We start from the raw sequence: 14,879 nt of genomic DNA on the forward strand, positions 1-14,879 counted from the left end.
GCGTTTTCACCTGGCTGTAATGTGTCCTTGAACTCTGATAATGCCTCTTGCTTATCTGGAGGAGAGGGGTGTGTGTATGAACAGACGTGAAGGGAATGCCATCTTCAGCCTAAAAATGGTTCCCCACCTGATCAGGCAGCACAATCTTGAAGTGTTCCGTTTAAAATGCTACAGTTGTATTATCTAACAGCCCCAAACCCAAGAAGCGTATTCATACTTTTGCTGCATTTTGTTTAGAGAAAGTTCATCCTGCTTCTCTCTCCTATTCAGACACTCACAAGTGATCAAGAAGTACACACAATACGTATAAAAACAATTTTTATTATATCTGTCTCATGACCTAAAGCCAGCATACTATATGCCCCAAACTAACATTTTCACTCTCTGGGCAAACAAAAAACAAAAAAGCACATACATATTCCAACATCACTCCAAGCAGGGTCAGTCAAAAATGACTTTGTGAACAAGAAATGGCTAATTTTCTTCACTCTGAAACCTGCCACCATCGCAGTTGGCAATTGTGGGCCACAAACCAACCATCTTCTTTCGAAGTGCAAGGTGTATGGACTTCTAAGATTCTGCTGCAGGCAGCCAAAATAGGACCCTAAGCATTGTACAAGTCTAAGAACTTATGACCCCCAACGTTAACATATAAAACATTCATAATTAAAATATGCAAAAAACCACACAATTACATTAAAACAAAGCAATTAAAACAGGAGCCTTGGGTTGTGAGATGAAGGGAACACTTGTGTGTAAAAAAGTAGATCTTCAGAAACCAGTGGCACGCCAATGCAGATGGGGCCTGTAGAAAAAGAAGACGTTAGCACTCTGGTTTGGTTTTGTAGTACTGTATGCCTTCCCTCCTACACAGCATATTTTTATTGGTTTCATTTATGGATCACATGCTATGAATAATCTCAAAGCAATTTCACAATACAACAAAAAACATCTATTGCATGGATCCTTCTGCTCGTGGGACATATAGGAGCATGGGTTTCATTGCCCAACACGTTGAGCTGATGGGCAATAAGCTTAATGCTCCCTTTGCTTTACGCACCGTTATCTCACCCAAGGCCACTGGAAGAGGCCAGGGATGATTTTCAGACAGTGCCCTAACAACCTGTAGGCACAATACAGAACCCAAAGTAATGCAAACACCTACTGAGTTTTCTAGCACTCAGAACTAAACTGTTTCAAACTGGGAATGAGGAATGGGAGAGCCATGCAGCGCTATGGAATTTAGTGGGTCTTCCTTCAAAGCAAGCTCACATAGGGCTTCCAATATATCAACTGCCCTTGGTGCATCCATCCTCCTAGTTTCACTTTCAAGTAATCGCCCCCAACTAGGTTCAGCTTAGCGCGTGAAATGTCACCCGAATTAATGGCAAGTCCCTCCCTACATTAAGAGAGGTGCAAAAATTCAATAAAAGCATTTTTTATGGTACATTTTCAACATTTAGATGTTTGCCGCCCTGAGAGTTGATAACGAAGTTGCTTGTGAGTTTTCCTTTTAGCTTCCACAATTGTTTTGAAGTGGAGACAGAAAATAAGGGTCTGTTGGTCTCGCGGCAGACGTTCCACTATTCTCGTGTGCACCGGTCGGAAAGCTGCATAGTCCGACGTGCAACAGTGCAAATGTACCCGCATTAGCTCGGAGACCAAATTTCGGGCCTCAACTCCCGGTGGAGGGAAAGAGCCTCCAGAGCCGGCAGCGAGAAAAAGGCGCGTGGCAAGCAGCTACACATCCCAGCATCCCTCGCGCCCCAAGCCTAGCTGCCCCAACGGCCAACTACCGAGGAGCATGCTGGGAGATTTAGTACTTAACCTAAAAGCAGCAAAATCGCAACTTCTTAGGGCAATTTTTTAGCTAAATAAATGTAACCGACAACTTGCTTTTTCCATACAATTTGAAACACCGCATCTCCCCCCCTTCTCCCGTTCCCGCTACATGTCCTCCACCTACCTTGCGCCTGCGAAACTGCAACTTCCTTCCTCCCGTCCTAACTTTTATAAACCTGAGTTTTTAATCATGCTCAATCCGGGGCGCCCTCCTCCAGCATAACACATAACAAGCCTTTTACGGCTGCGCATTAGCTCTGGTTAAGGGCGGGGCGGAGAAACATGTATGTATCGCTCGAGGAAGTAGTTCTCGCGAGATGCGCGGCATATAAATAGGCCTCGCCGCGCGGTTTCGGCCTTCTAGTCGAGAACACGTAAGTTGTGCTATGTTTCTTTTGGGGCTGGGGAGGTTGCTGAATCCGTCGCCATCGAGGGTCTGGGAGCCCGGAGTTTGGGCAATCCCACCGCGATGGGGATTAGGAGCAGTACCCGTCTCATGGGGAGGAAGGGATTTGGGGTTTTTTTTCTTCCTCAGATAGTGATGGGGTTATGGGCAAATCAGAGGCCCAGTTCAACATGGATCAGAAACCTTTTATTAGACTTTAGCATCTCAGAACGTACGTTGAGATTGAGCCTCTCCAGAAGCAATAAATATATACATTCTTGCATTTAGAAGTACAGTATATCAAGGGGGAAAGCATTTAGCCATTGAAATGTGCGGCCTGAAGTGGTACTGGCAATCTGTATCTGGCCCCCTTGATGTTGCTGCTTGATGAATGAGTGAAAAGTTTCATTGTAGCTGATCTGAAAGGAACTAGTTGGGTAGGAGGTGGGAGTTGACTAGCAGAATGACAAAAGTTCATCTCATCCAAGTTGAAATTTGGGGATGGCCTAATTAGAGAAGGGTTTGGGGTTTCTCCCTAATGGGAGTGAAGTTGCTATGGAATGTTGATCATTAGAAGACAGCAAGACTTTGTTTTAAAGGTCTGTGGTAGCCGTCATGCTACTTATTCTTGTTTTTCTGATTGTGCAAACTGCTTTATGGACTGTGTTGGTGGACTCAGTGGGTTTAACGTGGGATCAAGAAGGTGGGATATAAGTTCATTGACAGGTGTATATCTCCCTCCCCCTTTAAATGGTTCTTATATGTAGTGATTAATGTTTTGAAAAGAAACCATGAACTACCTGGGAAAATCTAGGGCATCTTAATTTTCTTGGCATTGGTGCTTGTGAATTTTGACACATTTCTGTCAGTGCCTAGGGCTGCTGATTCCTAAAATGTGCTTTGGTCAGCACCCTGCATCTACTTTGAAATGTGATCACATCTATATGGTTCCATTTGCTACTTGAGGGTAGAAACAATTTTTCCTACTGTTTTTGTTGCCGTTCCAACACAATATCTGTCACTGTCCATTATATCATGAGCTTAATGCACTAAAATGTTTGATGTGTTTTGTTTCTACAGCAAATGGCGGACGACGCCGGTGCTGCGGGAGGGGCAGGGGGAGCTGGAGCAGCTGCAGGTGGAGGAGCTGCTGCCAGGGGAGGCTTCCGAGGAGGCTTTGGCAGTGGAGGCCGAGGGCGTGGGAGAGGCCGTGGCAGGGGACGTGGCCGAGGGCGTGGAGCTCGGGGGAAAGCTGAAGACAAAGAAGTGAGTTCAGGTCACCTTTTTGGTGCCCTACAGGTGTTTGAACTACAACTCCCAGCAGCCTCTTTCCAGCATGGGATGCTCAAGTTTTTTGAGCAAACTTTTAAGAAATGGAAACTTTCCTTAGATGGGTTTGGTTTTAGAGTTGCTAGGGTTTCAACCATGTCCAGCGCCATGATCAAATTATCTTACTAAATCTGCTTCCTTGGTTTTTCAGAAAAGCTCTGGCAAACAAGGGCTCAGCTCTTAAGTATGCAGAAGAAAATTATGGTAGGGGCAGACTACTAGAAAGCAGATGAGAGGTGCTATTTTTGAATGAACTGCATTTAAAAAAAAACAAATAGAAAATTAGCAGAGCTCATAGATTATATTCAAATAGACGAAAATCTTTCTTCTGTATACCCATTTTTTAACAGCAAATTCTACCCGTAGCTTTTCTGTGGAAAAGATTGACATTGTAGTTACTTTTCTGTTAGGGTGGCTAAGGCTGCAGTCAGTGTTTCTTGTATATATGGAATAAAGATCAATGTACAGTGTTTGAACTGATTGCCTTTCATTCCCTCCCCCCCCCCCCCCAGTGGATTCCAGTCACCAAACTTGGTCGCCTAGTAAAGGACATGAAAATCAAGTCTCTGGAGGAGATTTACCTTTTCTCCCTTCCAATCAAGGTATTTGCTCTATGTTAAGGGCTCTGTAGGGTTTCTCAGGACTGAGAACGATTCACAGTGTTTTTCCATTGGTAAAGTTTACCAAGAGGAGGGGTTTGGGGCAGTAGCTGTCCAATGAAACTGATTAGCAGAAAATTCCATGCAGTCAAAAGAAAATACTTTTTCACACTGTATGTATAATTGATGAAATTCACTGTCACAAGATTGTTTGATTAGATTTAAGTCAGATCATTGGTCTATCTAGTTCAGTATTGTCTCTACATTGAGTGGATGTTCTACACCATCCAAGGTTAATGCACGAGGCATTCTCAGACATAACCTGGACATTCTGAGGAATGAATCCAGGACCTGCATAAAAGGCAGGTGCTGTCTCTTTTCCTCTAAGGAGAAGAGGTCAGTTGGTGGTGGCTCTCCATGATGGCTGTCTGAAGTCATCTTGTGTTCAGAGCTACTGCTATGCCACTGAATATCAGCAGCTGGGGAACAGCAACAGCAGAGGTCTGTTGCCGTAATGCTCTCCTTGTGGGTCTCTGGGGACATCATACGTGACAGGGTTGCAAAGGAACAATTGGAGCCTTAAAGTATTCTCCCAATTGTTCCTTGGTAAGCAAGGCTTGCTATTGTTGCCGATCAGCTGCTCAGCACTGATCAACTGTTGGGCACTTAAAGCAAGCACTGTAAGGAAATCTTTCCTTTCGGATCACATTGGCAAAGGAAAATACTGCATTTTGTGTCAGATTCTTGACAGGTGAACCTTGCCTACTTGTCACAATGGGATATGGAAGAAGTCTGGATCTGGCCAACTAGCCAGATCCAATTCTTCTCCTGAGACATACCCTTGTTTTAACACAGCAAACTTTGTGATTAATTTATGCTTACTTCTAGAGAACTGATCAGTTAATGTTGCCTTCACAGGAGTCTGAAATCATTGACTTTTTCCTGGGCTCATCTTTGAAGGATGAGGTTTTGAAGATCATGCCTGTTCAGAAACAAACCCGGGCTGGTCAGCGCACCAGGTTCAAGGTAACGTTTTGCATCCATATGAATTCCAGAAATTGATCTATTTTCTATTGGCCTCAGGCAACCTTTACAGCAGAAATTTACCCCAAAAAATGTTTTCTTGGAGACACATTCAGTCTGGCCCTGAAGTGTGTTAGTTATGGGCCAGGGTAGGAGCATACTTCCCGTTAACAGACCTTGCTCTTTTACATTTATGAAGGAACTACTTACCTGTTTGGGTCTGCCTTGCCAAATCTCTGAGCTAATCACATATGTAGAGATGCTAGAGAATTGACAGCCAATGGCAGAGGCTGATTGGTAAGAAGCAAAGCCAGAGCAATTAATCCTGCAGAGGGCAGCCTCCTCAAATCATTTCACAGGGTTGGCTAAAATTGGACTCCTAATTTGTTGCTGGACTAAAACTCCCATAATTGCCACTGTTTGGGCTGATGTGAGTTGTAGTCCAAAACATCTGGAGGGCACCAAGTTGAGGAAGGCAGATAAAGAGAAGTGGATTCTAAACAGATGAATTGACATGAACTTCCTGTTTTTAGTTGACATGATCAGGGTGCCTGTGTTCCTCAGGAATGCCTGTTTAACACTGGTATTGTTCTGTTGAGTCTTCTGTGCTATGGTTAAGGGATGTGTGGATTTTAGCTGCACCCCTGATGAGGCTTCTCTTGTCTTCCTTTTCAGGCCTTTGTGGCGATTGGTGACTACAATGGTCACGTTGGTCTTGGGGTCAAGTGCTCCAAGGAAGTTGCCACCGCCATCCGTGGGGCCATCATTCTTGCAAAGCTGTCCATTGTGCCCGTGAGGAGAGGCTACTGGGGGAACAAGATCGGCAAGCCGCACACTGTACCTTGCAAGGTAACATTTGACACTTTGCCAAACCAGGGCTTGGGACTTCAAATTAGGCTTATTGACATTAAAATATCCATGCCAGTTTCTTACTGTGTGAAACTTGTGTTTGTTTAGGTAACAGGTCGGTGTGGCTCCGTACTTGTGCGTCTCATCCCTGCGCCACGTGGTACTGGAATTGTGTCTGCCCCAGTTCCCAAGAAATTGCTGATGATGGCTGGTATTGACGACTGTTACACATCAGCGAGGGGCTGCACTGCCACCTTGGGCAACTTTGGTACGTTTCTATACTTATCAATTTACTTGATCCTGTCTTGAGAAATGACAGTGCAGTGTAATAGATTGTGTCACTGTTACAAGCAATTCATGTAAAGGGCAGCAGTAGGCATCATGGGCCATAAGGAAAAGTCTGGCAAGCTGCCAATTTCTCTAGGACTTTTGGTTAAGGGAGATGAGAAATACTTCAGCCTTTGCCAACTTTGTGCCTTCCTGTTGGGACCGTTAGGAGCTGTAGTCTAATACATCTGGAGGGCACCTGGTTGAGGTACAGCTATACTGTGTGTATATGTTTACAGACACACACGCAGTAAGTACTGCCTTTTGGGATGTGTTTTGGTAAAACTCTCTCCGCTCTGCTCAGTTGTACCTGGCCCAAGTGGTGCAACTGTCGTTTTTCGAGAGGGAAAGCAAATGAGTTTGTTTGCACGGCAGTGAGATTCAATGAAATAGTCTCCCTGTTCCTTTTCATACTCAACATGGCAATTATTTATCCCATAGCAGTAACTGGGTTTGGTGCTGCCCGCTCAGTCTTGTGTACATTGGTGACCGTGTATGATCTTTCTTTTTCTGTAGCCAAGGCCACCTTTGATGCCATCTCAAAGACCTATAGTTACCTTACCCCTGATCTGTGGAAAGAGACTGTGTTCACCAAGTCACCTTATCAGGTAAGAGCAGCCTTGAGAACTGTAGCATGCATTTAAGATGTCTTTGGGGATTAGCTTTATTTCATGAATCTGTGCTTCATCATGAGTCCACAGAAGAACCAGCATTTCAGTTCTTTTGAGGGCTGTGTTTAACAGAACATAGCTGCTGCCATCAGGTCAAACTGCAGTTAGCAGGTTTGACCACTTCAAAAGATTACCTGGGGTGAATGAGGTTCAGAAACAATTCGTATGTTCATGGTCTCTCTGCCTTTCCCTGCAGGAGTTCACTGATCATCTTGCAAAGACTCATGCTACCAGAGTGTCTGTGCAGAGGACCCAAGCAGCTGCTGTGGCAACTACCTAAAAGATGTACTTTAAAATAAAGTGACCAAGTGTGATTTTTAAACCAGTCTCGCAAATCGTGTGTAGTGTTTGTTGTTGGATGGGTTACAGGACATCGGTGCCTCCAGAGGAAATAAAAACAAAAAAGTGTGGCTGCTGGATCAGGCCAAAGGAGCTCATCTAGTCCAGCATCCTGTTCTTATAGAAGCCAACCACAAGCCATAATGGCAAGCCTCCCAATCAGAACCCGGGCACAACAACACTTTTTATAAGAAGTGGCATTCAGAGGCATCCTGTCTTTAGTGGAGATACAACATTGCCATTAGTAGCTTTATCTTCCTTGAATGTCTGATCTTTTTAATTATAGTGCTACCAAGTGCCCAGTATAGGTTGGACCTAGCATATGACATTGATATTTTAGGAGCTCTTGAGCAGCATTAAAGGGGATTTACTGCCTTACAGGATTGTATCCCAACATTAGTCATGCACTGAGTAGGACTGTTGAAATTAATGGACATAACTAGCCGGTCCATTCATTTCAGTGGCAGAGCAAGACTGTTCGGTAACCCACAGCTTTTCTGGGGGTGGGATTTCCCCATGTAGCTATAGCCATTGGAAAAAAGGATATTGCCACCCTTTGTAAGACACAGGCCCATTTGGATTTTTGAACAAGTGCTGTGTGCATATTCTTCCCCAAAGGATCTGGGTAAAAGTCACATCCAGTAGAGTTGCATTGAACAGCGGGGGTGGGGTGGGGGTTGCGTGCTCAGAAAGACTTGTTGCCTCCGTCTGTCTTGAGAGAATAGAGTGCGCCTCTGGGGATGAAGTCAAACCACTAGGGAGTCACAGTGCCTGCTGTGGCTGTAGAGAAACTGCTGCCTACCACATTTTTGCTGTGTTAGCACACAAGTGACCTCTGCAGGGTGCAAGCCTGGGTAGGGTTTATGGAGGTCCTGGGCTGCACAGCTGACAGTGCTCCCCCTCAGCCTTACTGATGTGGTCAAAAGGAAAGTGGAGCAATACATTTGGCACCAGCTTGGCTGCAGGAGTTGTTGGAAGGTCGTGTCCAACCAGCTTTAAAATTCCAGTCTGTTTTAATGTAGGGTTTAATGCTTAAGTCTTCTCAAGGCCATGGGTATGGGTTATCCCTTGGTGGTGGGGTGTCTTTTTTTTCTAGATCAACATTTACTAACTGGAGTTTGGAGAACTATGTACAGGATCTTAAAAGCCACAGTACCCTGCAGAGAGCTACAAACTCGAGCAGTAATGTAATAGCCTACCTGGTACCCTGCTGGTGTTTGGCCCACAACTCCCATAACCCCCATCCCAAAGGCTTTTTGCAAAGGCTGCAAATAGCTTAATAATGGAAGACACTTTAAACAATTGCAACAAAGCTGGATCCAGTGATCTACCTTACCCATTTTTACTCTATTTTAGTTTTTAAAAATTACAAATGGCATAATCTCCATCATTCCTAACCTACAAGAGCAGTCCGGTGCTGTGACCAGAACTATACCGCCCAATAAATAATAATAATATTCTTTATACCCCGCCCATCTGGCTGGATTTCCCAGCTACTCTGGGCAGCTACCAACAAATTAGTTAAAATACATTAAAGCATCAGTCATTAAAAACTTTCCTAAACTGGGCTGCCTTCAGATGTCTTCTAAAAGTCAGTTGTTTATTTCCTTGACATCTGTTGGGAGGACATGCCATAGGGCGAGTGCCACAACTGAGAAGACCCTATGCCTGGTTCCCATAAGACTGTGGTTGGGTTTACTAAAGAAAAAACAAATTGCAGTTACTGGGAAAGTAACATATCTAAGCTGGTGCCTTCACAGCAGACTACATAAAATTCTCTTGAAGTGTGTGCTGTGGAAGTACACCTCTTAAACCCTTTACATACATATACAGTATGTGGTTAGCCAGGCACCTAGAAAAGCAACTTATGTACCAGCCACTAGCGTCAGTGACTTGTAAAGGCAATTTTTAGTTTCTAGCCATAATTGAAGAAGGCAAACCCTGCCATTTTTCAACGCTCTCCACTAGTTTCTGCTTAATCCCATTTCTCCTTCCTGTTGTGTTTACAAAGCAAAGACAACCCTAGCATTTACAGCTTTATTTTCTTACCACTATACATTCTGAGTCTGCCTTGTTTACAGTAGTTCTGAGAGAACAGCACAGATGATGCTTGATTTACCATCCATACAGTGTCTAATCTGCAGACACACACGCTAGTTTGTTTGGAGCGCAAATCCCCGGCCAAAGCGACCAGAACACTTAATGTGCCTCAGCTGCTGCCTTGGCCTCCTTCCTTTCTTTAATCATCCGGTGCTTCTGCTTCATTAAGCATTTGCGAGCAGTTCCCAGGCCGCCAAGTTCGCCATCTAGGATGACAGTGGAGAACAATCATGATCTGAGAGAAAAGGGGAGACTTCCACTGCAGAATTACATATTAAGCATGCTAACTTGCCATCAAAAAAGTAAACAGTTCATTTTATTAGTATACCACTTTTCTGCCAAAAAAAAAAAAAAATCACACCAAAGGAACTTAACAAGAAAGAAAACAAGAATGCATTTTGAAACCAAACAGTGCAAAAACAACATAGCAAAATAAAATGCTGTACTGAATGGTAGTCTAGTATCAGAACATTAGGCCTGCTGCTCAGAGCAAGTTCCACTGTCATTTACTTTTAAGATTGGTGCTTTCCTTGTCTCTTTCTGCCCTCTGCCTTTCTCTGTCCTGCACAGAGGTGAATGCAGGAGTCTTGACTACTACTACTGTCAAGCTGAGCTTTGGGGATTTTTGTATGTGTACACACATAGCCAAAACACGACTCATAAGGCAAGAACCTTTGCTCCTCTGCAGGACAGTAGCTCATCCAGGCCTCCCTAGGTCTTGAAGCCGCTTGGAAAGCAGCAAAATATGCCTCCTACCAGAAGCTGAACTCTCAATTCTACCAACATGGCCCATGTGAATTGTAGTCTAAGCACATCTGGGAGGAACCAGGGAGGCAAGGCTGCCCCAAGTGCTGATGTGGACTTGCATACCAGCTTCCCAATCCCACCTGTATGAGCTCAGGATGGAACATAGCCTTTAAGTCAGATTGTTTTCACAGCGGGATGTAAATTTGAAATAATCCCAATATACTAATAGACTCACATCTGTCGTCATAGGCCTTGGTCACCTCTTTGAAGTGCTGTAATTCTGCTGCACAGTTCTCCAAATAACTGGGTCCTTCCCGCTGCTTGCAAGCACCCATTCTCTCCTGGATGATCCTCACAATTTGTCTATCAACTAGCCTGTGGGAGTGGAAAGAGAGAGATACAAACACTTGAAGAATGCAATAATACAGACTTTACCCAAGTCCCTGGATTGAAATTCTGTACAGAAAATTACACCAAGTCCATATGACACATCAAAAACACATAATGCAAGCAGTCCAACAAGATTATTTTATCTTATTTTAATTGTCCCACAAACCCCTCCATAGTCTGCTCCACTTCCCAGCCTCCCTCCCAATCTAATATGCAGCCACATTCCTGCTTCCAACTTTCCTTTTTTTAATTCTATTGCTCTCAAGTCTCCTCCTCTCTGTAACAAGCCCACTCTTGCTCCCTTCCTACCCCTTATGTTTGGAACTGCCTCCCAGTTCCTTGGCAGGGCTTGCCCTGTAATTTATTTCAAGCTCCTCTTCACAACTCAAATTTTCCATGTGGACTTTAGAACCAATACGCAGAGATGGATTCAGGGCAGCACAATTGGTTTCCCTGCACAGAGAGCAGGGGCCAAGGGGCTGCCTTCCTGCTTCCTTCCCAAAGCCTAGTGAATGCTGAGCTTTGGGAAGAAGGCATGAGGGCTCTGACAGGGTTCTATAGTCCTCATTCTCAGAAACTAGTTAGCATTTGCCTAGCTTTGAGAAGTTGGAAGTAGGGACTTTGGGATCCTGCAAGAGCCTCACACCTCCTTCCCAAAGCCTGGCACCTCCCTTACCCAGCTTAGTGAAGGCAGATTTGGATTGGGGGGGTGGCAGCGTCAAATTTTGGCACTGCACAGGGCACCATATTACCAAGGCCCACCCCTGCACTAGTCCAGACTTTGCTAACATGGTGCCTCCAGATGTTTTGGACTGCAAAGATCATTGATGGTGGGAGTTGGTTAGGATGTCTGGGTTTGTTGGAAGTTGAAGTACAATCACATCTGGTGGCCACAAATTAGCCTCCTTTGATCTAGGGAAAGCAAAAACATCAGTCTTGAGGGGAATAATTTCTCAGCCTATTCCTGCCTCCACAACTGTCTTCTGCAGGAGTGGAGAATCTTTTCAGGTTGAAGGCCGCTTTCTCTTCTGGGCAAACCTAAGGGCCACATGGAGATAGTCTGCGGGGCCAGAGACAAAAATGGGCAGAGCAATGAATGCAAATTTTTTACTTTTGAATGGTAGGCTAGTTTCTACAAACAATCATAAACCTCTCTAGCCAGGAAAGCAAGGAGGCATTGTCAGAGGTCAAGAACACTGTCCAGCCAAGCAGAAACACTGAAGGAGATTGCAGAACAGGGTTAAAAAGGGAGCGGTGGCCAGGGGAGAGAGTCCAGAGGGCTAGAATGAGAAGATTGGACAGCTGCATTTGGCCTCTGGGTCCAAGGTTTCCTGCTCCTGCCCTACTGCAAGCTTCTTATGGCAGGGACCCAAGCACTACATACACTGATGATACTGTCTAACCAACAATCCTTACTTCTATCCTGAAAGCCAAATAACAATACTGCAAACCATTCACTCATTAGAAGACTGTAGGCAACATCCTCCCAACCCTGCATAGAACAAAACTTTTGGCAGCAGAGCCGAACTGCAATCCTACCCACCCTCCGAAAAAAAGAAGACGTACTTATCTCTCTTCCACTGCATCTCTGCTTCATAGTAACATATGTAGTCGTCCTCCAAGCACTCTGTATAGTCCGGCACACGGCGGAAGTTCCGGTGATAGTAATAAAACTTGTTCTTTGCATGCTGGCGCTCTATCCATTCTGCAGGAGTGAAATGTCCAGAGATGCTTTTCAAGATTCAAACTAGAGAGGTCTTTTAAGCAATATGAAGCCAAGACAGAGTCAACTCGTGGAAAATTATGCCTTGCAGGGAGCTCTCATAAGAGAAGTCTTCCTGCTGAACTACAAATCCCATAATCCTTGACCATTGACAGTACAGGCTGGGGATGATGGAGGGTGTTTTCCCAAAACATTTAGGCCGGGGCTCAAGGTTGGGGAGGATGAATTGAAGAAAATCTACCCCTCTTCCAACCTGCACTCCACTTATCCAAGAGCTGGGGAAGATAAGCCTCTCCAGCAGCAGTTCTCAATCTGTGGGTCCCCAAATGTTGTTGGACTACAACTCCCATCATCCCTGAGCTCTGGCCTTGCTAGCTAGGGGTGATGGGAGTTGTAGTCCAACAACATCTGGGGACCCACAGGTTGAGAAAGGCTGTGTCTCTAGGATGCTGACTGAAGCTAATGGGTGTCCAACAACATCCGGAGGACCACTGGTTCCCCACCCCAGGGTTCAACATCATCCAGCCTCCTTCCCTGCTCCTTCTACTGAACTCAGCCCCTTCTCCACTTGCAAAACCTCCCCTAGCTTTTGGCTTCTCCCCTGTTCTAGCCCTGCAGCTTTCTCTTGGTCCCTCCTCTGCATTCTAGCACCATCCCAGCCCTTCCAAACTTATAGACCAGTGCTTTTCAGACTGGGGCCTCTAGCATTTTTGGACTACAATTCCCATTATCCCTGACCACTGGTCCTGCTAGCTTGGGATGATGAGAGTTGTAGTCCAAAATCAGATGAAGACCCAAGTTTGGGAAACCCTGTTCTATACCATCACCAGGGGTTCTAGTCTCTCCCATTGTAGGCCTTCACTGCATCCCAGGTCCAACCCTGCAGTGCACACACTCATATAGCCCCCCCAGCACCCCTATTTTTTTTTCTACTGCCTTGTAGACACGCCCCCCAGGTTTGGAGCCCACACCCTTCCTATGCATTCTAGCCCCCAACCCTTATCTCACAGTCACACCCCTTGCTTCCTGACCCCGCCCCAGCCCTTCACTCCATCCCTGATTGTAGTCCCCGCCCACTCTAAGTCCACCCCCTAGTTCCTAGCCCCACCCCACACTTCCACCCCTTGTTCTTATAGCCCCGCCCCGTGACTCCTGGCCCCGCCCCCAGCGCTTCCCTCCCTCCCCATTCTCTAACTCCGCCCTTTGGCTCCTGGCCCCGCCCCTTCTCACCCCTCCAGGCTGTGACCGGCGCGTCGACCACGACTCGAAATATCTGGTCTACCAGGTACAGCGGGTTGGTGAGCTCCGTCTTAGGGGTGCGAGAAGGCGGCGCGCGGTACACATCTCGGTCCGGCTCTTCGGGCATCGCTGCTGCCTTTGCGCGAGCAAAGCGATGCGGACAAAATGGCAGCCTCCTTGGCAGAGGCACCGGGTCAGGTTAAGGAAAAGAGCGCATGCGCAGCCACTCGTGCCGCGCGCGCTGCTGGATGGGAGGCGCAGTTTGTAAATATTGGCTTTAAGAGGGTCAAAAGGGTGCGATGCGCACGCGCCTACTAATAGTTTTATTAAAAGAAAATCTTCCGATGACTGCTGGGATATGTAGTTCTCTTTCTGCAAGGTCTTGTTCTGAAGTTTTCTTCCCCACTGTGGGTCTCATTAGCCCGATAGGAGCTGCACCCGTTGAATTTCCAGTTGTTCAGAAGTTAATGGTCATAAGAGATAGCTAAAATAAACTGGCAACCTTATAGTTTGGTAGTTAGTGGCAGAAAAGGACACGGCAGACCAGGTTTCAAATCCCCACGCAGCCATGAAGGGCACTGGGTGACCTTGAGCCAAGCTGTGTTGCACCTCCCTACCTTCCCACCTCACAGGGTTGTTGTGATGGTTAAAGAGAGAGGGAGAACCACATATGCCACCTTGAATTCCTTTTACAGGAAAGCTGGATATGCATGTAATAATTGATTATAATAAATTTAATAATAGTGCCTTTGTCATATTTATATGCCACCTACACAAAGCTTAACTTTGTAAAGCAGCTCTAAAGAGACAACATGGTGAATGGGTTGGATGAAGAACATGAGAGACTAGGGTTCAAATTCCTTACTGCGCCAGTCAGTGTCCCTCCTTTGCTCACAGGGTTGCTGTGATAAAAAAATAGAGAGCTCTTTGGATGAAATAAAGCAGGATTCAAAAATAATAATAGAGGGGAATAACACCCCCAAAAAAGAATCCTGAGAACTGTAGTTTGCTCCTCACTGAGCTACAGTTCCCAGCACCCTTAACAAAATACAGTTCCCACGATTCTTTGGGTGGAAACCATGTGGTTTAAACAAATTCTGTTATCACAAATTTAAGCAAATGAAGTTTTCTCTACCACTTTTCTCATCATACTAGGAAAAACTCCAGCTAAATCTTTGCATAACAGGCTGTAGCTAAAAACATTGGGGGAGGACAACCCTACATTGATCTAAAAATCTTTTATTTATGAATAACCCCCCCCCCCCAAAAAAAAAGCTGCTTCACTTTGGCTTACAATCTAAAAAAATGTGACAGAA

The 14,879-nt window shown here is 45.4% G+C and overlaps 2 protein-coding genes and 2 long non-coding RNA genes across 4 annotated transcripts; 1 reads left to right on the plus strand and 3 right to left on the minus strand.

The window, feature by feature from the left end:
• Positions 1 to 308: 308 nt before the first annotated feature.
• On the minus strand, positions 309 to 2,086 carry LOC310830926. The gene is made up of 2 exons (XR_014557701.1): positions 1,967 to 2,086; positions 309 to 805 (listed from the first exon to the last, which is right to left on the minus strand). It is a non-coding gene; the product is annotated as an uncharacterized lncRNA (long non-coding RNA).
• Positions 2,087 to 2,112: 26 nt separating this feature from the next.
• RPS2 (ribosomal protein S2) lies at positions 2,113 to 7,350 on the plus strand. Its single transcript, XM_083710766.1, has 8 exons — positions 2,113 to 2,216; positions 3,308 to 3,493; positions 4,069 to 4,158; positions 5,074 to 5,181; positions 5,854 to 6,027; positions 6,136 to 6,295; positions 6,871 to 6,962; positions 7,222 to 7,350. Exons 2-8 carry the CDS (start codon positions 3,311 to 3,313, stop codon positions 7,303 to 7,305), a joined length of 891 nt encoding a protein of 296 aa, XP_083566892.1. The 5' UTR covers positions 2,113 to 2,216; positions 3,308 to 3,310; the 3' UTR covers positions 7,306 to 7,350.
• Positions 3,501 to 4,060, minus strand: LOC310830927. Its single transcript, XR_014557702.1, has 3 exons — positions 3,917 to 4,060; positions 3,773 to 3,884; positions 3,501 to 3,694 (listed from the first exon to the last, which is right to left on the minus strand). It is a non-coding gene; the product is annotated as an uncharacterized lncRNA (long non-coding RNA).
• A 2,037-nt stretch (positions 7,351 to 9,387) lies between the features above and the next one.
• Positions 9,388 to 13,779, minus strand: NDUFB10 (NADH:ubiquinone oxidoreductase subunit B10). Its single transcript, XM_083711041.1, has 4 exons — positions 13,555 to 13,779; positions 12,168 to 12,306; positions 10,447 to 10,586; positions 9,388 to 9,670 (listed from the first exon to the last, which is right to left on the minus strand). Exons 1-4 carry the CDS (start codon positions 13,688 to 13,690, stop codon positions 9,564 to 9,566), a joined length of 522 nt encoding a protein of 173 aa, XP_083567167.1. The 5' UTR covers positions 13,691 to 13,779; the 3' UTR covers positions 9,388 to 9,563.
• Between the last annotated feature and the right edge of the window lie 1,100 nt (positions 13,780 to 14,879).

Source organism: Podarcis gaigeae (assembly GCF_964106915.1).
Source record: "Podarcis gaigeae genome assembly, chromosome: 14".
NCBI lineage: Eukaryota > Metazoa > Chordata > Lepidosauria > Squamata > Lacertidae > Podarcis > Podarcis gaigeae.